General features: G+C 46.7%; 2 protein-coding genes across 10 annotated transcripts in view; one reads left to right on the forward strand and one right to left on the reverse strand.

Annotated features, from left to right (window-relative positions):
- Positions 1-27,572, reverse strand: part of RBM38 (RNA binding motif protein 38) — a 193,486-nt gene that overhangs the window by 93,946 nt on the left and 71,968 nt on the right. The gene's annotated exons all lie outside the window — the stretch shown is intronic.
- CTCFL (CCCTC-binding factor like) lies at positions 1,515-26,990 on the forward strand. 9 transcript variants are annotated; one of them, XM_083507439.1, is made up of 12 exons: positions 2,438-2,534; positions 2,627-2,793; positions 6,001-6,478; positions 7,593-7,842; positions 9,779-9,946; positions 10,545-10,678; positions 11,871-11,991; positions 13,283-13,432; positions 19,112-19,272; positions 22,623-22,805; positions 24,137-24,254; positions 25,157-26,990. In XM_083507439.1, the coding sequence occupies exons 2-12, from the start codon at positions 2,759-2,761 to the stop codon at positions 25,288-25,290; spliced, it is 1,932 nt and encodes a 643-aa protein (XP_083363565.1). In that variant the 5' UTR covers positions 2,438-2,534; positions 2,627-2,758; the 3' UTR covers positions 25,291-26,990. The 9 variants fall into 9 exon arrangements, with proteins under 9 accessions (XP_083363567.1, XP_083363571.1, XP_083363570.1 ...); XM_083507438.1 differs by having other exon boundaries at positions 2,439-2,534; positions 7,590-7,842; XM_083507441.1 differs by lacking the exons at positions 2,438-2,534; positions 2,627-2,793 and adding an exon at positions 1,515-1,727 and having other exon boundaries at positions 7,590-7,842.

The raw sequence follows: 27,572 nt of genomic DNA on the forward strand, positions 1-27,572 counted from the left end.
TTTTGACCAAACATGATCCACCTGGAGCAGGAACCGGCAAGCCACTCCAGTATCCCTGCCAAGAAAACCCCCTGCACAAGGACAAAGACAACAGGTCTACCAAGGCTTTATTGTATGCCTGCATCCAGCCTGAAGTTTCCTTGCCTCCAAATAAATTGTCTCATCAGCTGAGAACTGAGTGCAGGGTGAACACCATACGGAAGAGAGGGGAGCGATGTTGAACTTGGGTCCTGTTTCTGGGCTTCCCGTAGGCATCTGGTTTGCTACTGCAAGAACAGGATACTGGGTTAGGAAAGATAAAGGACCCCTGGACAGTTAAGTCCAGTCAAAGGTGACTATGGGGTTGCGGCACTCATCTCGCTTTCAGGCTGAGGGAGCCGGTGTTTGTCCACAGACAGCTTTCTGGGTCATGTGGCCAGCATGACTAAACAGCTTCTGGCGCAACGGAACACCGTGATGGAAACCAGAGCGCATGGAAACGCCGTTTACCTTCCCACCACAGCGATACCTATTTATATACTTGCACTGGTGTGCTTTCGAACTGCTAGGTTGGCAGGAGCTGGGACAGAGCGACAGGAGCTCAACCCGTTGCGGGGATTCTAACCAGAGCTGTAGCTAGGTGATCTTGTGCCCCTGGCAGAACCGTCCAGATTGCGCCCCCTAACCACAGACAAATTAGCTCTTCTTTCCACCTCTCTTCCAACTCTCTCCCCCCCCCCCCATTCCATTCACCCTCTATTTAAAACCTTTTCTTATGATGGAATAATCAACATTTTTTATTTATAGACATATTTATGGACATATGTTAGCTAATTTTGTGGGGGGCCCGCCTGCGCCCCTGGCAGGGGTCCACCTCACACCCACCCACCCAGCTACAGCCCTGATTTGAACCGCCGACCTTCTGATTGGCAAGCCCAAGAGGCTCAGTGGTTTAGACCACAGCGCCACCCGCATCTCTCAAGGATGCTGGCCCAGATGGTCCTTTGGTCTGATCCTGCAGAGCTCTTCTTCTGTTCTTTTCTCATGCGCCCTGAGGCTCCTTGCTTATCTGCAAGCAGGGTATCATAAACAGATATAGCAACTAGGACTGGTGAGGCCACCAACCACTTACGAGCTGGATTGATCCACTCACCATTTTGAGTTGCAGTGGCAGCCTCCTAGAATATAGATCAATGCAACTATAAAAACCAGCAGCTAGTGAGTGACAAGGCTTGCAGAGGATTGGCCAGTTAAATTTTCTCTCTTATAAAACTCTTTCTCTCCCTCTCTGGGGATATCTTCCAACAGGCCATTTCAACACAAACCGGCAGAAGTGATTTCAAATGGAAACACTTAGAAAACAGAGGCGAAGGTCAAGAGAATTGTGACATGTTAGTTATTGCTGCCTCCAAAACACGGACTAACGGGGACTAATTTCACAAATAGGTAACAGGAAAGGGGCTAGGCAGCTCCTTGCTTGGGAATGCCACTGAAAGAGAACAAGTGGAGCTTGCAAGAATGTTGCCGTGCAGAAGGCTCATTGTTCTAGCCAGGATTAACTCCCATCATCCCTGATCACACTGGCAGGGCCTGATGGGAGCAATATTTGGACTGCCTGCCCTTAAGAGGAGTAATAGTTTGCTTCTGCTATCAGGCAGTCCGAAACATATGGAGAATGCCAGACTGATGGAGGCTGTTCCAGTTGCTCCCCGCCTCTCAGCCAGCATGTAAGCTGAGCGTTTTCTCAGGTTGTCTCTCGCGGTTCTGTGCACCCCGTGCAAAATGAGCATAGCTTTGGTGGTAGGCCCTTGATCCACTTGCAGAAGCCTTTTGCAGCGGCTGACGGGAAGGCTGCGGCTTCCAGCTGGTGAACTCTCCTTCCCAGCATTGCCCATTCTGGGATGGTGGCAGCCTAACAACATCAGGGTTCCCGCATCCCTGAACCCACCCAGGCGTCCTTTGGAGGCGCAATCCCATTGATGCGGGATTTAAAGCGCGCACACGGTTTTGTGCCCCCCCCCCCAGCAAACCCGTTTACACCGCATGCCACTTTACTCCTAGTTAACTGCGGCTGCAACCCTGCGCAAGCCCCACTGAGTTTAAACGGCGCCTCCGTGCGCAAGTGAGGCTACAGGCGGGCAACCGCGATCCTAGGCACAGGATAGTGCTTCTTTCGCATCAATGGCGAGCCGCGTGCCTGGATCTGCAGAGGTGCAGCTGGAGCAGTGCAAACTGCCCTCGGATGTCAGATCACGCCTTGCAGAGCTTGCTTGGCGCGCGCCTTGGCATCGCATCCCCGGGCTCGCTGGTTGTTGCAACGTTTGCTTGCGCCAGGCAGCCGGGAAAGACCTGCCAGATCCCTGCGGATTGCGCACACGGCCCGCCCTGCTGGATGAACGCGGGGGCGTCTGGCGCTTCTTGGGGGGTGAGGACGGAAGGGGAGGCCCCCTGCAGGCCCAAGGGGGTGAGATCCAGGGAGGGAATGAGGGGTGAGGTGCCGGGTATGGGTGATAATTGCAAAGTGGGGCAGCGGTGAACAAGAGACAAATTTGATTGTTGTTGGCCGCCCTGAGCCCGGCTTCGGCTGGGGAGGGCGGGATATAAATAAAATTTATTATTATTATTATTATTATTATTAAATGGAGAGTTGAAAGGAATTTGCGATTCCTAATGGCGATATTTGGGGGGGGGGTTCGAGGGAATCGGAGTGATCCCGTCATCCCAGATAAAGAATGGGAAGGGAGCAGACTAGAAAGATGCCGGGTGGGGCCCCGATCCTATGCATGCTTACTTGGAAGTAAGCTTTCACCCTACGTAAGCGTGGGGAAAGGATTGTGTGCTTGAACTTGGTGGAATTTACTTCCGAGTAAATCTGTATGGGGATCAAGCACTCAGGTTTCAATCTTGTGGGCACTCACCATGATGCCGGTGAATCGGACTGAAAAATACTGCAATCTCAAATGCGTGTTTACTCAAGAGTAAGGCCCACGGAATTCAGTTGGGCTTGTTCCTGTTGGGTAAAGCGTGCATAGGTCTGCAGCCTGGATCTTCCCGGTCTCCAGCCTTTGGAGCATGTTCTACTGATTTCAATACAAATGGGTTTTGAGCAACCTCACATTTTTAAAGATCTGGTGTAATCCATTGATCCAAGGTGTGCATGGATTGATGTGAAGTCAGGCGCAGATCGTGATTTGCAGTCGCAATGTGCTAGTCTATGTTCACAGAGCAAAAAAGCATGCATGCATGTACAGTCAGCGCACATTATTATTTATTAAATTTGTATACCAATCTTCATCAGTAGTTTGCAGGGCGATTCACAACAAAAAAAATACACAATCAAAGCAAAAAATACACAATCAAAACAAAAACCACATAAGCCACACTGTTGCTAGTGGGTACAGTGGATTTTCTTATCATTTCTGTAGTAGGCCCAGAGAACATGTTGATGGGAGGCCTAAACCAGTTGAGTAAACAAATAAATAAGGAAGTTAGCAGCACTCACTTCCAAGAAAGGCCAAGTGCTGTTGCTTTGCAGGCTTCCCACAAACCATCTTGTTGGCTGCTCTGAGCTCTGGATTCTGGACTAGGTGGCCACTGGCCAGTTTTTCAGGCTTGTCTTACGTTCTTAAAAGGTGTCCGGGGGCTGGGAAGCAAAATTTCAGGATGGGATTGGAATTAGAAAGTTTTGGGTTTGAGATAATACGGGAACTGCAAGTCAGGTAGAGGAATTACTGTGGGGGAGTGTTGTATTTGAGTTTAGAAAAAAAGAGAGAGCAAAATATGGGATGGCGCATATGCAAGATGAGCATTGAAGAGGTTGCTATCAGTAATAAATTCTTGGTGGGCAGTGTCATTAGAAGGATAGTCTGGGCTGGGGCTCCTCCAGCCGGAGAGAGAAATTATTAAAGTGAGATGTTTAGATTTGGATTACGAGACTACCTTCCAAAAATGCACACAAGCCTCCGTAGATTTTTGGTAGCGTTTTTAACGTACTGAAGGTTATATAAAATCTAAACTAGAAGGAAGGAAAAAACATATCTCTTTCAACACACACACAATTCCTGTCTGTTCATTTGCGGGATTTTTTTTTACTTATTGCAGGCAACTGAACAAACTCAGAAAGTGGAGCCTGAACCTTGTAGTTGAAGAAAAAGGGGCTTTGTGAGTTGGCGGAAGAGGTTCAGGGTTGTAGACAATACAGATGATTTAGGGATAGTTTGGAACTGAATAAAAGGGTGCATTATCCCTGGCATTAGATTAGGATTACTAGTTGGAATTTTCAGCTCTAATTTGGTATTAAAAGCATTTTGGGTGGATCCAACAGAAGGGAAATGGGTAGAGGACAGAAGGCAGAGGAAATTAGGGTGTGGGGCTTTTGAAAACACCTGCTTTTCTGTCTTGCTTTCAGACTGTATGTTCATGTACTAAATAATGCTATGGATTATGGGTCCAATGTGAGTACAGGATGTTTGGGCGAACCTTATCCTTTCCACAGTGATGCATCTGTGTTTATTTGGGGAAGAGGGCTGTCAAATACCTGCATGTTGTTTACAGTCGATTGGATGGTGCCATGGCTGTGTTTTCCCACTGGATGCTAACAAAACAAAACAATAGCTCCAGGAAAAAATCCTTTGCATGCATTAGAAGCAACAATTCCACAACAAACACCAGTCTGGAATTTAGGCTGTGTACACACTCCCGTTTACTCTGCACCCTGTGTGTTCCCATGGCTGGTTTAGGAAGCGGTGTGGACCCATCAGCCACAATTTATATCCTGCATCTATACCGTCATTTCTTTTCTCCCCCCCCCCAATAATTTTTATTAAGTTTTTCACAATTATAACAAATATCACATAGAAAAAAGAAAAGAAAACACACAAGAGAAGACACCTTACAATACTAAAAAATAAAACAAAAAAAAAATAAAACACATATCACTTGAAAAACCCAAATTATCTCTTACATTGTTAATTGACTTACTCGAATCCCTCCCTTCTGAATTTCATTGTATCTGCATATAACAGCTCTCCAATATCATTCTTCAACGAAAATTATTTCCAACAATTACCTATCTTCTTCTCTTTTCTTAATATTCTAAATCCAACTTACTTACTACTGAATCTTATTTTAATCCTCAGCCTGTTTGGTACTTTCAAGTGACTTCTAATTATTTATATTACAATATTTAGTTAAATAGTCCTTAAATTTCTTCCAGTTTTCTTGATATTCCTCTTCTTTCTGGTCACGGATTCTTCCAGTCAGGTCGGCTAGCTCCAAAAAGTCCCAACATCTTCATCTGCCATTCTTCCACCCTTGAAATTTCTTGGGATTTCCAATTTTTAGTTAACAGCAGCCTTGCCGCTGTGGTGGCATACAAAAATAGTATAACATCTTTTTTGGGCAATTCCATTCCTATTATTCCAAGTAGAAAGTTCTCTGGTTTCTTAATAAATGTATTTTTCAACATTTTTTTTCAATTCATTATAAATCTTTTCCCAGAAGTCTTTCACCTTGGGACACGTCCACCACATATGAAAAAAGGTTCCATCTTTTTCTCTACATTTCCAACATATATTATCATTCATATGGCAGATCTTTGCCAATTTTACTGGGGTTAAGTACCATCTATACATCATTTTCATGACGTTTTCTTTTAATATAGTACGTGCAGTAAACTTAACCCCTTTCATTCCTTTTGGAATGAGATCGACATTCAAGTTTTTAGGTTTTATTTTTGAAAGTAACAGATGCAGAAAACACGGGGAAATGGCCTAAACATGGGGGAGGGGGATCCCAACTCAGCACCCCCCCTTTTTTAAGCAAAGTTCTGTTTTGGGGGAGGGTGAAAAATAGAGGGCTGGAGAGCCCCTTCCCTGACTTACAAGCGGCCTGCCCGCCGGTCCTATTAAGCATTCCCTCCAAACACCCCTCTGGGGTCGGTCGCTGCGAAGGACGGACTGCTTTGGCCCCGTGACCTTCTGTGGCGCTTCTCTAACCTGGAGAAACTTTGTTCCCTGGCAGCATCTGTCTGCTGAGCCCAGCAATGGAGGACGCAGCAATCGGTCAGCAGTTCACTAAAATCAAAGGTTCCGAAAGGGTCCGGAAGATTGGCAGAGAAGAAGGACAGCTGGAAGAGGGTTCAGATACGCAGCTTCCCCCGTCTACAGGAGAGGGAGGGGAAAGCCTTGTTTTGCTGAAGACGGTACATTTGAAGGAAGGTGAGGATGATTTCCAGGGGGCTCCTCCTGCCCATCAGCAGGACGGCCTGCACACCTTGACGCAACGAGAGGCAAGCATCCTGCATCCTTTGGAGGTGGTCCCACAGAGCGAAGCTGCAGAAGAGGAAAGCCTGGTGATAAGTTTGCCGGAGGTTTTCTATGCAGTCCATGAAACGGAAGGGCTGCACACCCACGGCCTGAAAGAAGTGCAGGCGTTAAATCACGGAGGTGAAAGGTCAGCGGAGAAGAGCCCAGACGCCCTTTGTGTTCATGTGCAGTCGGTAAGGCAGCTGTGGGAGAACCTGGATATCAATATGCTTCAGACCTTTTGGAAGCAAAGGGGATTGCACTGGCTTTCTGTCCAGGGCGGGTTGATTTTAATCAAGGAAATTGAACCCAACGGTAGTGCGAGAAGTGAGGTTACAGGGAACCAGGCAGAGAGCCTTCTTGGTAATGGCACCTGCCCTGTGGAACGCCCTCCCATCAGATGTCAAGGAAATAAACAACTATCTGACTTTTAGAAGACATCTGAAGGCAGCCGTGTTTAGGGAAGTTTTTAATGTTTGGATTTTGTCGCTTTTTATTACAGTGGTACCTCGGGTTAAGAACTTAATTTGTTCTGGAGGTCCGTTCTTAACCTGAAACAGTTCTTAACCTGAAGCACCACTTTACCTAATGGGGCCTGCCGCGCTGCCGCTGTGCAATTTCTGTTCTCATCCTGAAGCAAAGTTCTGGGTTAGTCTGTAACCTGAAGCGTCTGTAACCCAAGGTACCATTGTATTATTATTCATATTATTTTGGGAGCTGCCCAGAGTGGCTGAGGAAACCCAGCCAGATGGGCAGGGTATGAATATATTATTATTATTATTATTATTATTATTATTATTATTATTATTATGTGGGAGGGTGGTTATTTAAATACAGTTCCTCTATACTGTAATATTTCCTACAATTATTTCCTTTTAAAAACGATGCAACTATGTTGATTGGCAACCTTTAGGTACCCTTAGTCTTGCTACTGTGCTTTGCATCCACCCTAAAACCCATTGGATCTCAAGTTGGCCCCACTGCTGTCATGTGCTGGTACAGCAGTCTGCCTGCCCGCTGCCCGCTACCCTGGTCGGCATGCCCAGCAGCTGCTGCAAGCGTAACATAAGCTCCACTGGTGCATTAAGCCCTGCCAGGCAGTGCTCAGTGTTAGGAGTCGTGACTTAAGAAGAGTTCCAACGCTCTCCGCAAATTTTTGCCTGGGATGGAATCATCAGTCTGCACACTACGCTTGATCTTGGCCAAAAGGCCGAGAAGCGAATCACCCATCTGGAGCTGTGTGTTGTGTGCCTACGATTCGCCACATTTTGAGTTAATGCTCTTTCTCCTTTTTTGTCTTAAAAGCAGAAGGATAGAAGTAAATATGCAATTGCAGCTGGTGGCAAGGACCAGCAGTTCTTTGTAGCGGAGGAAGACGGAATTGGCCATTCCCTTGCGATGGAGGAGGCAAAACCTCTGAGTGGCAGAATAAAAGGAGTTGCCTCTCTGTGCCACAGCTCTGAAAACAAGGACCTGAATGAGGCGCCTGCGTCAAAACAGCGTCCTGTTGTGACAAGCACCAATGCTGCCATGAAAGCCCACAGCAACAGGCAAGAAGGTAAGGAGTCGCCTGCACTTCCTTTGTATATTGTATATTGCACTTCCTTTGTAAATACAGATTGTTGTAAGGGCTTCTGGTTCTTTGATGGTGCCTGGTGTTTGGACGACTGTTGTTAGGAAATTGGGGTAGGTGGACCCTTGTTCAGATCCAGTTGGACAGCTACTTGGGCACCTTTTAGGGCAGCGGTTCTCAACCTGTGGGTCCCCAGATGTTGGACTACAACTCCCATCATCCCTAGCTAGCAAGGCCAGAGCTCAGGGATGATGGGAGTTGTAGTCCAACAACATCTGGGGACCCACAGGTTGAGAACCGCTGTTGTATGGGATGTCGTTAGTTTGCTGTTCTTTCTTATGCATAGTTATTCATTCGTGCATGGTACTTCGGCCCCTCCAAGTGTCCCTGCTTTCCAAGGACAGTCCCAGATTTACAGAAGCCGTCCCAGTTCCTGATTTGATCCCAGAATGTCCCACTTTCCCTTAGGATGTTCCTATTTTCATAGGAGAAATGTTGGAGGGCATGGAGTTATGCAAACCCTGAGCCAAGGAGATAAGTAACTATACAACCGTTCGCTGACTTCTGAAGGCAGCCCTGTACAGTGGTACCTCGGGTTACAGATGCTTCAGGTTACAGGCGCTTCAGGTTACAGACTCCGCTAACCCAGAAATAGTACCTCAGGTTAAGAACTTTGCTTCAGGATGAGAACAGAAATCGCGCAGCGGCAGTGGGAGGCCCTATTAGCTAAAGTGGTACCTCAGGTTAAGAACAATTTCAGGTTAAGAACAGACCTCCAGAACAAATTAAGTTTTTACCCAAGGGGGTGGCGCTGTGGGTTAAACCACAGAGCCTAGGACTTGCCGATCAGAAGGTCGGTGGTTCGAATCCCCGTGACAGGGTGAGCTCCCGTTGCTCGGTCCCTGCTCCTGCCAACCTAGCAATTCAGAAGCACGTCAAAGTGCAAGTAGATAAATAGGTACCGCTCTGGTGGGAAGGTAAGCGGTGTTTCCGTGCGCTGCTCTGGTTTGCCAGAAGCGGCTTAGTCATGCTGGCCACATGACCCGGAAGCTGTACACCGGCTCCCTCGGCCAACAGAGTGAGATGAGCGCCGCAACCCCAGAGTCGGTCACGACTGGACCTAATGGTCAGGGGTCCCCTTTACCTTTACCTTACCACTGTATAGGGAAGCTTATTTTAATGTTTGATGTTTCATTAAGTTTTTATATATGTTGGAAGCTGTCCAGAGTGCCTGGTGTTAGTCAAGACAACAGGCCAGTGGGACTCCCAACGGGGGGCGAGGGGGGGTCATATTAGCTGCAAAACCAGGGGGAGCACCTGTTTGAATGCCAGTCCCTGGTGAGTAACAGTTCCCTGACGGTGGGCTTCTCAGAGACATTTGGTTGTCCAAAGAGGAGGCTGGAACTGAATAGACCTTTAGGCTGATCCAGCAGGGCTGTTCTTAAGGGAAGGAGAACGCAGGATTCGCACTGAGGGGGAGGGTGGCCATATTAAAAGTGCCTGCGTCTCGTTGCCGACCTGCTTTCTCAGTTCATAATATGTGCCCACAGCCCACCGGGCGGTTTGTTGTTTCCATAGCGCTTCTTATTAAGGCAAAAATAAGTTAATGGTGGAGGAAGGGGAAAGTTCACTACTTTTATCCTGTTTGGGCTTAACTTTTGTGGAGGAAACGTCCTTGGTAAACTCGGAGCTAGTGAAAGATTGTTTGTGTGGTCATGAATCACTAGCTTAGAGGACAAATTTGCTCAGCTCATCCAGGCCACCAGGAAATATTTGCAGGCTGACTCACGGAAAGGCCACCCCAGAAAGAGGCAACTGCCTTTGCAGTTGATGGGGGGGGGATGGTTTTAACTTCTGCACCAGTGGTGCAGAGGATCCTGTCTGTGGCTTATTTGACCTGAAACCAGCTGCATTCTCCTAGGGGATGCGCTGCACCATTGCAGTTTGTGCGCGTTCGCCTGTTTCAGCGCGTCAGGCCTTCATCGCCACATGAAAAAGCACTCTGAGGAAAAGCCCCACCTATGCCACCTCTGCCTTAAGGCTTTCCGGACTGTCTCCCTCTTGCGCAACCACGTGAACACGCACACAGGTACGGACTGGCACACGTGGCTTCCGGCAAATTGGGAGCCAAAGTGGGAGACAACATAGATCTTTCAGGACTGGTGTGATATGGTCATGGGCGGCCGCTCCTGGTCACCAGCCTAGCGGTCGCATTTGGAATTAGTTGCAGTTTCCGAGCCGCCTTCAAAGTGGGGCAAAGGGGTGGAAGGAACAAGAAACCCCGACAATAACAAACTGGCATTACAAGCTACAAGAATTTGCTGAAATGGCGCAATTAACAAATACCCTGAGAGCCAATTCAAAACAAAAATTTATGGAAAAGTGGGATAGATATAAAACATATGTTCAAAAATACAGTAAAGGTTCGCTATCTATGCTAGCATTTGATTGGCGTTGGAATAAGACTGAGTTGAGAAATAAGACTAAGAGCGCATATTGATATAGGAATGTGTTAGATAATATGTAAAGAAATATATAATACATTCATTTGTAAAAAAGGAATATGCAGCAGGAAAGACAGGAAGTCTAATGTGTGGGTATGTATATTATTTTTTTGGGGGGGATTTGTTTTTGTTTTTTCTCTCTCCGCCGACAGCCCCCTCCTCACGTCTGGCTTCTCCCGACAGGGACTAAGCCGTACAAGTGCAGCGAATGCGACATGGCCTTTGTGACCAGCGGCGAGCTTTCGCGGCACCGGCGGTACAAGCACACCCTTGAGAAGCCCTTCAAGTGCTCGTTCTGCAACTACTGTAGTGTGGAGGTAAGTGCGGCGCTTGCAGGAGAACCGCTTTGAGTGCCGTACTTGGTAAAGAGGACAGGCTTCTGTTTTGCTTTTCAGAGGGAAGGACGCTTTCCGAGAGAGGCACCTGCCACTTGCAATGTGCGCGCTCACTTTTATTCCTTCGCCTGCAACGTTCACTATTCGTTTGCAGCATTTACGTGGCTAAAGCTTTGCGGGTGGCTTATGTGCGGCGGGCCTCTGGGAACAGCCAACAAGACAATGAAAAATAAGACAGCAATAGGAACAGAGGGTGCTGATTCATAGGGAGCCAGGTCGTTGGTTCATCTAGGCCTGTACAGTCGTACCTCGGCTCTCAAACGCCTTGGGAGTCTAACGTTCCGGCTCCCGAACGATCGAAAACCGGAAGTGAGTGTTCTGGTTTTCAAACATTCTTTTGGAAGCCGAACATCCGACAGGGCTTCCACGGCTTCCGATTGGCTGCAGGAGCTTCCTGCAGCCAATCAGAAGCTGCGCTTTGGAAGTCGAACGTTCCAGAATGGATTCTGTTCGACTTCTGAGTTATGACTGTACTGAAAAACATCATGGATTTTACTTCCCCTTGGCCCCAGCCAGTGTAGGCAGCGATCAGGGACAATGGGAGGTCCAGCAAGATTTGAAAGGCCACAGATTCCCCAGAACTACCGGGAGAAATACAGTGGTACCTCGGGTTACAGATGCTTCAGGTTACAGACTCCGCTAACCCAGAAATAGTAACTCGGATTAAGAGCTTTGCTTCAGAATGAGAACAGAAATCGCGGGCTGGCGGCACAGCGGTAGCGGGAGGCCCCATTAGCTAAAGTGGCACCTCAGGTTAAGAACAGTTTCAGGTTAAGAACGGACCTCCAGAACGAATTAAGTTCTTAACCTGAGGTACCACTGTAACTTAATCTGTTTCATTTGGCAATAACATGCAGTCTTAAAAACAGATACAAAACCGGCTGTAATATGAAGTGGTGAGTTCCACCAGTTTACTCTCAGCTCAGGGGAAAACTAAACCGAATATTTTATTTTTTAAAAAAGTTTGGAATTTCCAACCAATTGTCATGATGGCAATCACTGACATTTATAACACTTGTAGTAGCGAACTTTATTCTTTTTTTAGTGATGAGTTATTCTGGCAGGCTGCCTGGCACTATCATGCTTTTTGATTTCTTCCCGTCGGTAACCATAGGCCAGCAAGTTGAAGCGTCACATTCGCTCGCATACAGGAGAGCGCCCGTACAACTGCACCCTTTGCACCTATGCTAGCAGGGACACTTACAAGCTGAAGAGGCATATGGTCACTCACTCTGGTAAGAATTAGGAATGCGGCAGTTGTCATGGAAATATTTCACTGAAGGAGGGGAGCGATGCCTCCCTCTATGAGCTTAGAGTCTTAGACAGTGCCGGGCCGTAGAAGGAGGAAAGGGCAAGAAACTCCCTGGGAACAATTGGAGGGGAGGTATACAGAACTGTCTTCGTTCCCGCTAATAGCAAACTCAGGTGCTCAGTGCCAACAGGATAGAAGTCAACTCAGGGCCAGTGAAAAGCAAGAGGGAGGTATTGGCGTAGCTGGTGGAACACCAAGACCCTACCAACCTGTCCTGTTTATATCCTAGATTAGTGTTGGCTCGATATCACACTCTCCAACTGCAGGTATGAGTTAGCTAGGTGACATCCATGATCTGCACAGAAACAGTTGTTTTCTCTTCAACATTAAGTTGAGGAAGGGTTCTGTGTGACCTAGAAACTTGCATCCTGAATCTAAAACTCTTGTTGGGTAAATTAAAATCAATGGGTTGCATTCAGCTAAGTTTTACTTACTTAATTAATTGACGAAACTTATATACAGTGGTGCCCCGCAAGACGAATGCCTCGCAAGACTGAAAACCCGCTAGACAAAAGCGTTTTCCATTTTGGAGGTGCTTCGCAAAACGAATTTCCTATGGGCTTGCTTCGCAAGACGAAAATGTCTTGCGAGTTCCTGCGGGGTTTTTTTCCTCCCCCCCCCTTTCTCCCAAGCCGCTAAGCCGCTTATCAGCTGATCAGCTAAGCCCGCTAAGCCGCTAATAGCGCTAATCCACTAAGCCGCTAATGGGCTTGCTTCGCAAGACGAAAAAACCACAAGACGAAGAGACTCGCGGAACGGATTCTTTTCGTCTTGCGAGGCACCACTGTACCACTTATTATGTTTGATAGCTTGGTTGGTAGAGCACGAGACTCTTAATCATAGAGTCATGGGTTTGAGCCCGATGTTGGGCAAAAGACTCCTACATTGCAGGGGGTTGGACTAGATGACCCTCGTGGCCCCTTCCAACTCTGTGATTCTGTCACGTGTTGCGAGTATAATGTGGCACCTGTTCCCATTCTGTGCGATTAACGTGGGATGAATCAAGCAGACAAACCAGAAATCTTGAAATCTAAATGGAATTAATACATGTTAAAGATGCTATAGAGGAGAAATACACACCTGACATTTACAACAGCAATAAAATCAGGAGTAAAACAAAAAGGAAGAAGTGCGTGTGTAAAACATCACCGCAGTTTTCCAGCTATGACATTTTGCTTGCTAATTCACATCTTTCATCTTTTTCCTTTTTCCAGGTGAAAAACCCTTTGAGTGTCAGATTTGCAAGGCCAGGTTCACTCAGGCTGGAACTCTGAAGTTCCACATGTTGCACAAACACGAGGAAAATGTGCCAAAATACCAGTGTCCACACTGTAACACATCTGTGGCCAGAAAGGGTGATTTAAGTAAGTCCCATTACCTCTTTATTTTCAAGCGTTCTTTGAAATCGAAGGAGAATTAGGCTTGGCATCATTTTAACTTAAGAAACTGCTGCCCCAGATATAGTGTTAATCTGGCTCATTGGTTCCAAATGAATACCTAGCTTGAAATCTTTGCAGCAGGCAAACCCTGATTTCTCAAATGCGAGCAGCAAGAAGGCTTTTTGAAGAGCCCAGCAAGCATTATTCCAATGCATGTACAAATCAGTTGAGTCCAAGATGCTTATGAAATTCTCCCATCAAAACTTTTCTTATTTTTTGTTTGTTTGTTTCCAGCTCTGGGGTTGAAAATACTCACTGAAGAGCAGGATATAAACAAATAAATTGCTTTGCAGGAATGTGTGTGCTAGGCACAATTGAATACCCAAATTGTATATTGGGGGGGGGGGGTAATTGCACCGAAAAGCTGGTGAACTTCCAGGAGAACTTCTTACTTTCTTTCCCAAATGCAAACAGATGTAGTCCAGTCTACTCATCGGTAGATCAACTGCTTTGCAGTTCAGTATCAGGCAGCTGCAGGTATCACTAGTATAGAAGTCTGTCTGAAATCCCAGAGAGCAAGTGTAGACTAAACTGGTCTGACCCAGCCTAGTTATGCAAGTGGCGTGCCTCCCCCAATCTCTGCCAAGCGGGAGCAGGGTTCCAGGGCGTCCCTAGGATTTTGGTTCCATTGGGAAATCAAGGCACAGCGGAGACTATTGTCTTTTAAGAAATAGGGTTTATTGCACACATGCGGCCTAGGACCCACATACCTACGGGACTGCCTCTCCTGGTATGCCCTTAAGGTCCACAAATAACAACACTTTGGTGGTCCCGAGCCTTAGATTGGTTTCAACTAGGGCCAGGGCCTTTTCAGCACTGGCCCCAACATGGTGGAACGCTCTGTCACCAGAGACTAGTGCCCTGCGGGACTTGACATCTTTCTGCAGGGCCTGCAAGACCCTGGCCTTTGGTTTGGACTCGGTCTGACCCTTATGTTTCCCTTCCCTTATGGTCTTGATTTATCAGCTATTTTAAAATGAGGCTGCATTTTAAATTGCATTTTAACCTGTAGTTTAAATTGGTTTTTTTTTTCCCTCGCTCTCCCCCCCCCCCCCATTATGTTTTTGCTGTGATTTTATTTTATTGGTGTTAGCCGCCCTGAGCCCGGCTCTGGCCGGGGATTGCGGGGTATAAATAAATATTGTTGTTGTTGTTGTTGTTGTTGTTGTTGTTGTTGTTGTTATATTTGCACCTGGGTCTGCTTTGGAGAGAGTTCAGGGCATGAGCTCAAGAGGGGCTTGTTTGCCACAGCGGTGCAATGTTGGAGTCCAAGGCATCCTACATGCTGTCTCCGTGTCCCAGTCTGCCAAGGTGGTTCCACCTGGGGGTCCCTGGCTCCACCTTCCTCCTTCCCAAGGATGCTTGCTTCAAGCCACTTCTCCCCATCTGCCTCCCCTCCCCTCTGTTTTTCAAAAAGGGCACATTTTCTCTGTGTGACCTCACTCTCCCAGCTGCCTTTCCTTCTGTTGACTAACAGGCAGCAGCCCCTGCCTGGTAAATGGTTCTTTAATGGCCCGGGTACTTAGTTCTCCTCCTGTTCTTAATGGCCTTGCTATCACTGATCTCCCAAACAGGAGAATTGGTTCAGCCTCTGTTTTAAATCTGAGGTCTGGCGTCTTCCCTTCAATACAGTCATACCTCGGGTTACAGACGCTTCAGGTTGCGCATTTTCGGGTTACGGACACGCCAAAACCCGGAAGTACCGGAACGGGTTACTTCCAGGTTTCGGCACATGCACAGAAGCACTAAATCACACTTTGCGCATGAGCACCAAATCGCGACCCATGCAGACGCAGCGCTGCAGGTTGCGAACGTGCCTCCCGCACGGATCACGTTCGCAACCCAAGCGTCCACTGTACTCTGAATATTATCTGAATTCTACCATTTATTCATTTCTGGCATACTCCAGCAGTTGTGGGTGCTTTTGCACCCTCAAACTCTGCTACCCCTAGCTTTTCCGATTATTCCTAGGGAGGTTTTTACGCAGGAGCAATACAAGGCCTGCGAGACTAGGCAACTTCCCTCAATTTCTGTTTGTAGCAAAGAGAACTGGCACCACCTTGTGGCGGTTCTGAATTGCAGGAACATTTGTGGCTGTGTTCTAATCCACAGAGTCAATGAAAGCGTGTCTTTGGTGTGGGTCCTGGGCAATGTTGCTAGTCTGACAAGGGGGGTGGGGGGGGGACCCATAAAGCTAAGTTTTCCTTCCTTGAAATTCATCAAAAGTGGAGGAACAGCTGAAGACAGTGCTTTTTCTTAATGCTAGGCCAGCCTAGCATTATGGGGGTGGAAAACCTGTGTGTGTGTGTGTGTGTGTGTTTATTTGATTATTTATCTTCTGTGAATAATTTCCAGTCTGACTGGGTTTAGTGAGTGTCTCATGAACCCACTTAAACCTTGGTCTTGAGTGTACCTTTTTCCCCGCGAAATTGTAAGACACTATGAATAGAAATGGCAGAATATAACATATGCGTATTGTGGGACATGGGTGGCGCTGTGGGTTAAACCACAGAGCCTAGGACTTGCTGATCAGAAGGTCGGCGGTTCAGATCCCCGCAACGGGGTGAGCTCCTGTTGCTCGGTCCCTGCTCCTGCCAACCTAGCAGTTCAAAAGCATGAAGTCCAAGTAGATAAATAGGTACCACTCCGGCGGGAAGGTAAACGGCGTTTCCGTGCGCTGCTCTGGTTCGCCAGAAGTGGCTTAGTCATGCTGGCCACATGACCCGGAAGCTGTATGCCAGCTCCCTCGGCCAATAAAGCGAGATGAGCGCCGCAACCCAAGAGTCAGTCATGACTGGACCTAATGGTCAGGGGTCCCTTTACCTTTATTGCGGGCATTGGATCACAAGATTATTAGTCCTAGATCTCAACTCTTGACTTGCACCCGGTTTCGGAATAGCATAACAGACATGTGCGCAGGAAGGAGGGAAGAATCGCCCCCTGGGCAACTGGGGTTTGATTTGCGTTCCCCAATTGTCGGTGCAAGAAATGGAAGGTGACGCTATAAGGCATTGGGCAGAATTAAGATAATATAGGAGAGGTGAGGCCTGAAACAAAGATCCGAACCGCACAACACATTTAAAGCAGTATCATACCACTGACAAGAATTCTGGGAGCTGTAGTTTGTTAAGATTGCTTGGAGAGCAGAGATCGCTATTAGTATACGTGATTATTCTACTGAAAAACAGAATCAAGACATGCCTTTTCAATTTGTAGAAAGGTCTGAATAGCTCAGCTGTAGATCATAGAAACATTGGCGTCCCAACTTCTGTATTTTCCTGGAACTTTTTTTTTTTTTTTTGGTGGAGGTAATTTTTTTAATTCCTATTTTTGCAACGCTTAGCACAAGTCCAGGGAGAGTTGAAAGAGGACGTGGAATGGCAGTGAAAATCAATTCAGGGAATGCTTCCTTTGAAGTTGTGGAGAGTCTCTTCTGTGGGCTTTTATTGTCGCATGGGTCTGGCCCAGAGCGTCCATTAACATCTGAACTCTTATATCTGCATAGCAAACACTAATTGATTATATGAGTCTTGGAAGCCCTGGCTGCTTTTAAATTTCATTAAGCCAGTGTAGCAGAATTATTATTTTTGAATCCAAGAGAATCATAGCACACGTTGCAGCAAAGGGATCTTATTTCAATGGCCGGGTTTGCTTTGGGGCTGGGGTGGATGTCAAAGCACAGTATATCAGAGCCTTTTCCATCTGAAGGTGAAAAAAGCAGGGATTATTATTATTATTTGGTCGTAATCTGGTAACTAGGAGCTTTTCAAGTACAGTGGTGCCTCGCAAGACGAAAAGAATCCGTTCTGTGATTCTCTTCGTCTAGCGGTTTTTTTGTCTTGTGAAGCAAGCCCATTGACGGATTAGCGGATTAGCGCTATATGCGTCTTTTAGCGGCTTATCATCTTATCGGATCAGCTGATAAGCGGCTTAGCGGCTTAGAAAAAGGGGGGAAAGGAAAAAAACCCGCAGGAACTCGCAAGACATTTTCGTCTTGCGAAGCAAGACCATAGGAGATTCGTTTTGCAAAGCACCTCCAAAACGGAAAACTCTTTCGTCTAGCGAGTTTTCCGTCTTGCGAGGCATTCGTCTTGCGGGGCACCACTGTACATTTGGAATTGCTGCTATAGAATTAAAATGTTATAAGACTGTGCTATCGGGTACCGTTAAGGATGCACTGGGCAGCCCTTGGCTCAACCCAAAATGGCTGGAGCTTTTGCGATTGCTTGGTTTGAGCGCTTGCAAAAGACATTTCAGAGCTCTCCACCGCCTCTGCTGTCGGTGCCTACCCTCCAAGGTCAAGGAGAGGCAATGGTGGAATGGCAGAAGGATGCTGTACTGGGGACATGGAGTGCCTGCCACCTTCTGCTGTCCCAGGTAGCTATTCTGGGCTCTTGGGAGCAGGGTAAGGAAGAAGAAGCGGTTCTCAGCATCATGGAGAGCCCAGCCCTGCTTACTATTAAGCTGAGCAAAGATTGGTCCCCCTAGTTCCTGCTTGCAAGCATCTGATCACAGCCTCTCCCTTTTTAAAAAGCTCTGTGAATGTTTGCAACACCCCTGGTAGTTATTTGTCATAGCTGCGGCTTGATACGCTGAGATGCGAGCTAAAAGAATATTGCATGGCATATAGACCACTGTTCCTAGGGGGCTGTTGTGCCAGCATAGCAGGGTAAAAAACAGCTCTATGGGGCAGGGGTCAGCAACCTTTTTCAGCCGTGGGCCAGTCCACCGTCCCTCAGACCATGTGTTGGACCGGACTATATTGGGGGGGGGGGAATGAATTAATTCCTATGCCCCACAAATAACCCAGAGGTGCATTTTAAATAAAAGGACACATTCGACTCATGAAAAAACACGCTGATTCCCAGACCGTCCGTGGGCCGGGTTGAGAAGGCGATTTATATGTGCAAACCTTTAAAAAGCTAGAGTGGAACTAAAGGTATACCATGCAGATGCTCTCGCTGTGGAGGTATGATTTGCTGCAAGTCTGCTGACTTATACACTCAGCGGTAAATCTGGATTTGCTACTGTGAGAATTGTGGTCTTGTGGCTTCTGCGTCTGTCTCTGTCTGAGGCTGGATTTTGGAAGCCCATAGTTCTTCAGCTGTGCTGGATCAATGCATCTGCTCAAGGAGACTCTGGGTATGTAAACTCTCCGGGAAAATACCATACTTTTCCGTGTAGGTTTTTCCCTTTAAAAAGTATGCTAAAAAGTGGGAGCTGTCTTATACATGGGTAGTGCATAGGGTGGACGTTTGATTGGTTGCTGCCGCGGCTGTCAGTGGCTATTGGGCGTGTCATTGGTTGCTGCGTCAAGGGGTGTTGTTGATTGGCTGACGACGCTGTGGCAACGTGGCGAGTGAGAGCTGGATTTTGCGATGCAGGTGAGCGTTTTTTGGCAGTCCTCCCTAAAAAAAGCTCAACAACTCTGTGCCATCTCCCCCCGTTTTCTAAAATTTGAGTCCTCTAAAATAGGGGGCGTCTTATACATGGGGGCGTCTAATACACGGAAAACTATGGTAATCTGTAGAAATACTTTTCAAAAAAGAAGAAGCTCCCCTCCATCTTTCGAAAGGATCATTGAGATGATGCTGCTCTCCTTAGGAATCCACCTGCGAAACCTCCACTCCTATATCGAAGTGCCGCTGAAGTGCAGTTACTGTGAAAATGTCTTCCACGAGCGCTACGCTTTCAGACAGCATAAGAAGACCCACACAAATGAGAAGAGATTCAGATGTGACGAGTGCAGTTACGCATGCAAGCAGGTATTTAAGACAGTCGGGGTCTGAATGTGGGTTTGATGGGATTAGTTTGCTGTGGGAGATGTGTTTCCTTTGATCGCTATGCAAATATTTGTCACCACAGTCTGTCGCTAAAGTCCTATACATTTTTTTTTTAAAAAAATCAAGATTTTCTGGTACAAGAAGCAGGGGATATTTATACTAAGCATTGCAGTTTTTGATGTGCTTCTAAGCAGAGATGCTCGCCGTCGACATGATCAGAGGAGAAATTCTGTATCTGAAGCCGCTTCTCTCTGCCACATGCCAGAAATAATATTTGAACCGCGAGAATGGAAATGGACAAAATTACATTGGCATGTGATCAAGTGGTAATTAATTGATTCCTGCTTTTAAAGGAGCTGGAAATATGTTAAAAGCTGGTTTGCTTCAGAAGGAGCTGTAACGTAGTGGTAGGACAAAAGATTTGCCATATGCAAATTTTTATAAGGCTGTGAGCCTCTAAACCACAGAGCCTAGGACTTGCCGATCAAAAGGTCGGCGGTTTGAATCCCCGCAATGGGGTAAGCTCCTGCTGCTCAGTCCCTGCTCCTGCCAACCTAGCAGTTTGAAAGCATGTCAAAGTGCAAGTAGATAAATAGGTACCGCTCCGGCAGGAAGGTAAACGGCGTTTCCGTGCGCTGCTCTGGTTCGCCAGAAGCGGTTTAGTCATGCTGGCCACATGACCCGGAAGCTGTACACCGGCTCCCTCGGCCAGTAAAGTAAGATGAGCGCTGCAACCCCAGAGTCGGCCACGACTGGACCTAATGGTCAGGGGTCCCTTTACCTTTAACTTAAGGCTGTGAAAGCGCTAGAGCACCCAGTCACTGAGATCCAGCTCTGAGGGCCTTCTGGAGGTTCCCTCACTGCGAGAAGTGAGGTTACAGGGAACCAGGCAGAGGGCCTTCTCGGTGGTGGCACCCGCCCTGTGGAACGCCCTTCCATCAGCATTGGATACAACCCCTTACACTGAAGGGAAAGCAGTGAGTAGCCTCACAAACACATTCTGGATTGAATCTCTGCAGTTGCTTTGTTTTCAGAATAAAAATGTCCCATTTAAGCAAGTTTGCCCTCCCCCCCATATGTGTTATTTGGCTCTTGGACATTTGCCCCCATTATGTTCTCTGATCGTATCTCCGCCAACCTAAATAAGTACCAATAAATAAATGAAAAGCAGGGTACATACTTTCCTCATTTCCTAGCTTACGCATATGTAGAAATGAACGAATTATGCATGCTTCATCCTCTTTGCCCGACTTTGGGAGAGAGTTTGGAATTAAAATGCATAAATTCAGTAGAGCCAGTTCTCCATGGTGCATTTATTTGTTTGTCTTGTTGCATTACTAATTTCAACACAACTGGGGTTGTTTTTTTTTACTTTTGTTTGAACTGGTCCTGGCATTCTCAAATAATGAGATTAGTGTACACGTGTGCGTTTTCAAAGGATTAATTTATTTTTGAAACAAACTTGGAACTAAAGCAAGAGTTTTCCAGTCGTGCTCTTTCTACTCTCGAGTAGTAGAAAACGGGCATTAAAATAGGGCCAAGTTACAGATGCCAGCAGTTTTTCATCCCTCCTACTTCCCCAACGTTGTATCCTTGCTCCTAAAGACACTTCCTTGGATCAGGGCCACAGCTCGGCGACAGAACAACTGCTTTGCATGGAGAAGGTCCCAGCTTCAAACTCTAGCATCTCCAGGCAGGGCTGGGCTGGGAAAAGTGCCCTGCCTGGAATCCTGGAGTGCTGCTGCCAGTCAGTGTAGACAGTACTAAGCTAGATGGACCAATGGCCTGAATCTCCATAAGGCAGCTTCCTTGGTACTTAACATTGCACCTCAGCCACTTCCTGTCTTTTGGAATAGGCAGAGGCTCTTTCTCCTCCCCACGGAAAACAGCGACGGAAGCTAAATTCGCTTCATATACAGTCATACCTTGGGTTACAGATGCTTCAGGTTGCGCATTTTCGGGTTGCGCACCACGCCAAAGCCAGATGTACTGGAACGGGTTACTTCCGGGTTCACGCATGCACAGAAGCACTAAATCGTGCTTTGCACATGCACAGAAGCGCCGAATTGTGACCCGCGCATGCGCAGACGGGGTTCTACGGGTTGCGAACATGCCTCCCACACGGATGACATTTGCAACCCGAGCGTCCACTGTACATGAAACAGGACACGGGCAAATGACAGCGAGTAGCAAAGGATGCAACAGGACACCTTTGCCCATGCTGTTTGCATAGGAGTTGGAAGGGATAAAGTCCCCTTTGCCTTTATCCGGGTCCATGCAGGAAGTAAGGGAGAACTCCAGGCTTGCTAGTCCTTCAAAATGTGGTCCTTGTTGGCAGCTAGTGGCTCATTTGGGCTTTTCAGATTATTTTTCAGCAAATGCCCTTATCTATCAGTTTTCCAAGTTTCTCAGAAGGGCCCATCACCAACTTGACCTCCCTGCTGGGCCCCCAGACTCCTCTTTTAGGCAGGCAGCTCCCATCCTCCATCTGTACCTGCCCAGAATGCATTGCCCCAGCCTATAGGTCTATAACGTCTGTAAAACCCAGCCTAGAGATCTATAGGCTGGGGGCATTGGGTGCTGGTTAAATGTAAGTTGGCGGCTGGTCACTGCAGATGGGAGCTGAGTTTGGCTCCCATTCAAAAGCGAAACCACCGCCTGCCCACCTCCAAGGGAGGCTGATGGGTGCTGCTGCTGTTGCCCCTGAAGTAGAGGGGTGGGGCAGCCTGCACAGCCGTGTCCACATGGCGGGGGAATGTGCCATCAGATGCACCGTGGCAAGGACCTCCCGAAGTGTGGCTCCAGTTCAGTTCCCCATTCAGTCCTCCTGCCGGAAATGAGTGACCTTCATGGGGTGGGGTCAGCAGACACACATGGGTTGGAGCAGATAGGGTCAGTGGCGTTCAGGGAATGCATGCAGGAAGCCCTCATGAGACTGGAGAGATTGCTCAACTCTGTAACACAAGGAGCATGTAGCTCCGTAGGTGTCAGGAGTGAGCTGGCAGTAAATCACACCGTGCAAGTCGGAGTTAACTCTTGATTAGCAAGAACACGATCTTGCAAAGATTTGGCGGCTTAATGAGCATAGCATCCCTGGTAGGTCTTGTCCCATGGATCAGTTGCCAAGACTGAAAGTCCCCACCTCCCCACAGCAGTCTTAAGTACCTTTCTCTCCAAGGTTCTTCCCAAGCAGTCGGAGATTGTGCCTCCATGACGCCAACCTTTCCTCCGCCCTTTTCATCCCTCTTCTGATTCTGTACATTTCCAGGCTTGGCTGTTGCAACGCTTGGCTTTCCTTCCAGTCAGTCTTCCTCCTTTTCCTTCCCCACCAGGAGCGCCATATGGTTATTCACAAACGGACCCATACAGGCGAGAAGCCCTTCGTCTGCGTCTCTTGCAGCAAACGCTTTCGACAGAAACAGCTCCTGATGGTCCATTTCAAGAAGTACCACGACTCCAGTTTTCAGCCAAGAGTGTACAAATGCCCGAAATGTGGCAAAGGCTATTCTCGCTGGGTGAGTTGACTTTGCTTGGTAAAGGAGATGTCTCTCCCGTCAAACAGATCCAGAACTGTGTGTGTTCCATGAGTTACATACAAGCACAATAGCAAAAACGTATCTAGTATGGGTTGCAAAATTCAGCTATGTGGCATGAAATATACTCAGAGTCGCAAAGTGATTTCATGCTCTTTATTCAGCTCATAGTGGTGAGGAGGAATGAATGAAAGTCCCCTCACAGTATCTGCTTTATATGCATTATTTACACAATGGGCTGCACATGATTGGCTAATTCCGTAATTCTACTGTAAGCCAATCAGGTTGTGGATTCACTTCTATCTGGAGCAGGATTGGGTTGTTCCTGCCAACCAATCATACTGCTGCATTGTTCTAGGACCAATCAAACTGCTGCATCCTGAATCCTATTGTTCTAGGACCAATCAGACTGCTGCATTTTGGATCCTATTGTTCTAGGACCAATCAGACTGCTGCAGTTTGGATCCTATTCAACTCAGTACATAACATGGCAGTTTCAGCTGCTGTTGTCCTTTTTGTTTGCCATCAAGACAGAGGGGGGCATCAGGACCCCGAGAGAGGCACTGCCAGCCCAAGCAGGTAATGCTATCATAAACCAGGGGTTGCCTACCTTTGTAGGCCCCTGGACACATTTGGATCAGAGAGAGAGAGTGTGTGTGTATGCGTGCACACTTTGCTTTCCCAAGGAATCCAGTAAAAGTCAGATCCAGCAGAATTAAATAGAGAAAAACACAGAAAAACCATAAGAAATCTGTATCATGGCATTATAACCAAAAATGCAAAAGAAACGCATCCGTTAAGAAACAAGGACTCAATCAGTAAAAGAGAGCAGTTTGGGGAATCTTATGTTTATGTTATCAGGAATGAATACGTATTATTATTTATATTTCAAAAATATAGCACACGCTAGTATAAAAGAACAGGGAGGGTGTAACAAATCTATGTCAAATCCCACAAAGTCAGTTGAGGTCACTTTTTACCTTGTTACACATGACCTTTCAGAACCAAATTTAATATTTCCATTTGTATATCCCCACAGTGAGCCTAAATCATAGATCTCTAGAGTGGGAAGGGACCCCAAGGATTATCTAGTCCAGCCCCCTACAATGCAGAAATCATGGTCAAATGTTGATCCTAAGTTATATAATTCATTGAATTATATTGATCCTAATAGACATTGATCCTGATACAATTCATTGAATCGGTGACTATAAGCCCTAACTCTCGACAGGCAGACAGACGGATGGATATTGTGCATAATATACTAGATAGGTGAATCTTGGTGTGTGTTTTTTATCCCTTATTCCGAGCAGAATAATATGCGAAAGCATGCTGAAAAGTGCGGCGAGTTAAGGACCGTTCAACCTAGCAAAGGGAACAAGAATAAAAAGAAAGAAAACAAGGGGTCCAGCCGCGACACTAAAGAAGGAGGTAATCTTTGAGGTGACTTCAGGTGAAAGGGAGATTGTTCACGTGCTGCGATCGCGCTGAGTTGTTCCTTGTGAGCATGCAGCTTTCTGCTCACACAGCCGCACACAACATGTGTTTATTATTTTGGCAAGGGAGATTTGGCATTGGCCTGGGCCTAAAAGGTCTCATTGTATACCTGCATTGTATATTAGCATAACTATATACAATATATTGCATATATTATTATGTGACAGGGCTACGTGCGTGCAGCTCCAGTTGCAGTCATGCGTGCACAGATCAGGGCCATCTGTCAGGGATCCTATAACTGATTCCTGCATCGCATTGGGGTTGGAATAGATGGCCCCCAGCAGTCCCTTCCAACTCTACTGTCAGGAACTGGGCAGAGGAGGAATGGCGGAGACCGCCTCCCCATCCTGACCCTTCCAGGGAGGAGGAAGAGGAAGACAGTATAGGTTTACAACAGGGGTTTGAGGGAGGTCGCAGCTCAGAGGCAGATGAGGGGGAAAGCTGTGAAATCTTGGGAGAGCTGGAACAACACCCAGCTGACAAGTTGTCATTAGAAAGCATTCCAGACCCTCCATCTCCCAGAACCCGGCAAACCTTAAAAGTAGGAGAGCAAAGAGCTCAAAGACAGAGGGCACGTAGCAGCACCCGTAGAAGTGAGGAAGGGGGTGGGGTGGGGTGGGATTCACTTGGGACAACACCATTATCCAAGAGTCTGGGTTCTATAGCTTCTCTCTGTAAAGATTGAAATAAAAAAGGACGGTAAGAAGCTTTTCCTTCCTCCTGGGCAAGCAGCCGGGTGCCGTTGACAGCATCCTGACATCAACAGTTCTATGTTCCTGTGTATGCATTTGTTCTCCACAAATGTCCTTCTTTCTCTCTCTCCTCCCCCTCGCCAGGAGCTCCTTGTGTTAACTCTCAATTCTTCGCTCCTCGTATCCCTGTCGGAATGTGGGAGAGAAAGGAAGTTGTTTTGGACAACGAGAAAACTGGGGTGACCTGTGAGATGATCTTCGACTCGATGGACAAATGATGCGGTTAAACACCTCTTCTGTCTGCTTGTAAATACATCGAGGCATTAAGCTCGATTGGCAAATCTGTAGAGCATTGTTCCCTGAAGGTTGCTGAAACTGCCTACATTTTGCCATTGTTCTGTTAATGGCACGCAAGAGTCAAGAGTAGGTTCGTGGAGGTAAAATGCCTCAGCGAAATCGTTCCAAATAACTCTGGCTCTCTCGCCAAGGACAAGTCACCTCTGAATAAATTGTTGGATTTCAAATAGCTTCCATTCAGCGTTACAAGTTTAGTTATAAAGAGCTGGAATTATAATACAATTTGAATGGATTCCTTTATGGCATGGATCCCAGATCTCTTTAGCAAATGTGGCAGGAGACAATGATGATTTTTTAAAAGAGAGTTTATAGCGGTATTTTAACAGATGTACTCATCCCCTTATCCTTTCTAAACTAAACAGTGTTTCAGAAACTTGCTTGACCCACAAGGCAAAGTGTACCTACCCCACAAGAAGGAGTGCCTCTACCATAACACCTCCAGCACTCTTTAGAACAGGCAAACTGTCGGCAGCTGCGCCGCTTAAATTCTGTAAGTCTATAAACAGACTGAAAAGAGGAAGAAAGTTTATTTAAGGTTGCAGTGCGTTCTGAGCATTTTACCTCTAAAGTGTATTGAAAAAGAAAAGAAAACACACAGAACTATTGTAATCTGTAAACAAGTTTGCATATCGTGTATTTCCGTTTAACTTGTTCGCACAAATAATTACGGAGAGAGGCGTTTTCTTTTGTGGGAAACATGTTCACAGCCATTTTGACAGTGGCAGCCGTCTTCAAGTTTGTATTTTGACTGGGTCCAATAATCCTCTGTCTCTTATTGATTTGATTGAAAAGCAAGCTGCTATTTCAATTGCCCTCAGGTTGTAGAAAGAAATAATTATGTTTTCTACATTTCTTACCCTAGGTTTTTGGCTATGCCGACGCTTGTTGTATTATGTCTATTGACATGGGAATCAGAACTGGAAATGAAACTTCTTTTGCCCACTCTGCTCATCCCTTCCCTGTCACGCAGAACTCACACACAAACAGTTGGAAATGCTTTCATCCTTCAGTATCGCAGAGGTTTGCTGGCATGAGTTTTACTTTAAATGAATTAATTTTGACTTGCCACCATTTCCCAGGAATTCTTTCCCAGTTGCATTCTTCTCAGTAGTTCTCATGCAATGGATTTTGCCATCCAGTTTTATAGAGCCGATTAATTGAATATGGGAGGTGGGAAAGACTAATTCTCAGCACCCATCCCACCTCTGTAAATACCGACCAAATCAGACAACCTTCATGGTTAGCTAAGCAGCAGAGATCCTTGGGTGCAAGCGTCGCGCAAGGAAAACAGCGTTCAAGTCTGTTAACGTTTTCACCTTGGAAATTGCTAACCTCTGCAGCATCACTGAGATGTTACCAGAATGAATCAGAATTGTTCATACTGCCTATTTTGTTTTATTGCAATAAGGTGTGATAACAGTATGCTTTGCGGTGGTGTTTTCTCTCCTTTTTAACGTTTACTCGTTTTTAAAGACAAGATGCAGCTGCAATGAATGCTGATGTCTTGATTTGCCTACAGTTTATAAGAGTGTAATAGTACAACCATTTTAAGGCAAACGTTAGTGTTTGCTCTGGGAGGAAATGGGCTTTTTGCGTTCAATAAAGATTTTTCTGAACATCATCTTTTAGCTGGCCTCTTTAATCATGTCCTGCCTTCAGAAACTAGATTCTCTGATGTGAAATCCGAAGCAAAGTATCCAGAGTCATAGCAAATCTCTGTAAACCTTGGGCTGGATATGCCAAGGCCCAAGATCAACAGAGGGGTCTTACTGGTGGTCCTACAAACAAGTGGTGCTCTCTGTGTGGGGACCTGGAGGTGGGTCTTCTCTGTAGTGGTGCCCCACCTATGGAACTCCTTCCCCTTGGAAGTATGAATGGCCCCAACATTAATGGGTACTTGCAATTTTTTGTGGGGGGACCCCATTGGTTTTCTGAAGCTTTCAGGTGATTAGGGGTTTCTAATATATCTTCACCTGGGTGTCCTATAAGGTAAAGGGACCCCTGACCATTAGGTCCAGTTGTGGCCGACTCTGGGGTTGCGGCCCTCATCTCGCTTTATTGGCCGAGGGAGCCGGCGTACAGATTCCGGGTCGTGTCCAGCATGACTAAACCAGAGCAGTGCATGGAAACGCTATTTACCTTCCCGCTGGAACGGTTCCTGTTTATCTACTTGCACTTTGACGTGCTTTCGAACTGCTAGGTT

The sequence above is a fragment of the Podarcis liolepis genome, assembly GCF_965112155.1.
Source record: "Podarcis liolepis genome assembly, chromosome: 6".
In the NCBI taxonomy this organism is placed as follows: domain Eukaryota; kingdom Metazoa; phylum Chordata; class Lepidosauria; order Squamata; family Lacertidae; genus Podarcis; species Podarcis liolepis.

Bases quoted from the DNA above. Each gene is read 5' to 3' on its own strand.
- CTCFL (XM_083507438.1), top strand. From the start codon at position 2,759: ATGCATGCTTACTTGGAAGTAAGCTTTCACCCTAC. The intron at 7,843-9,778 runs GTAAGGAGTCGC...GCATTCTCCTAG, and splicing joins CCACAGCAACAGGCAAGAAG to GGGATGCGCTGCACCATTGC. The intron at 13,433-19,111 runs GTAAGTCCCATT...TGCTCTCCTTAG, and splicing joins GGCCAGAAAGGGTGATTTAA to GAATCCACCTGCGAAACCTC.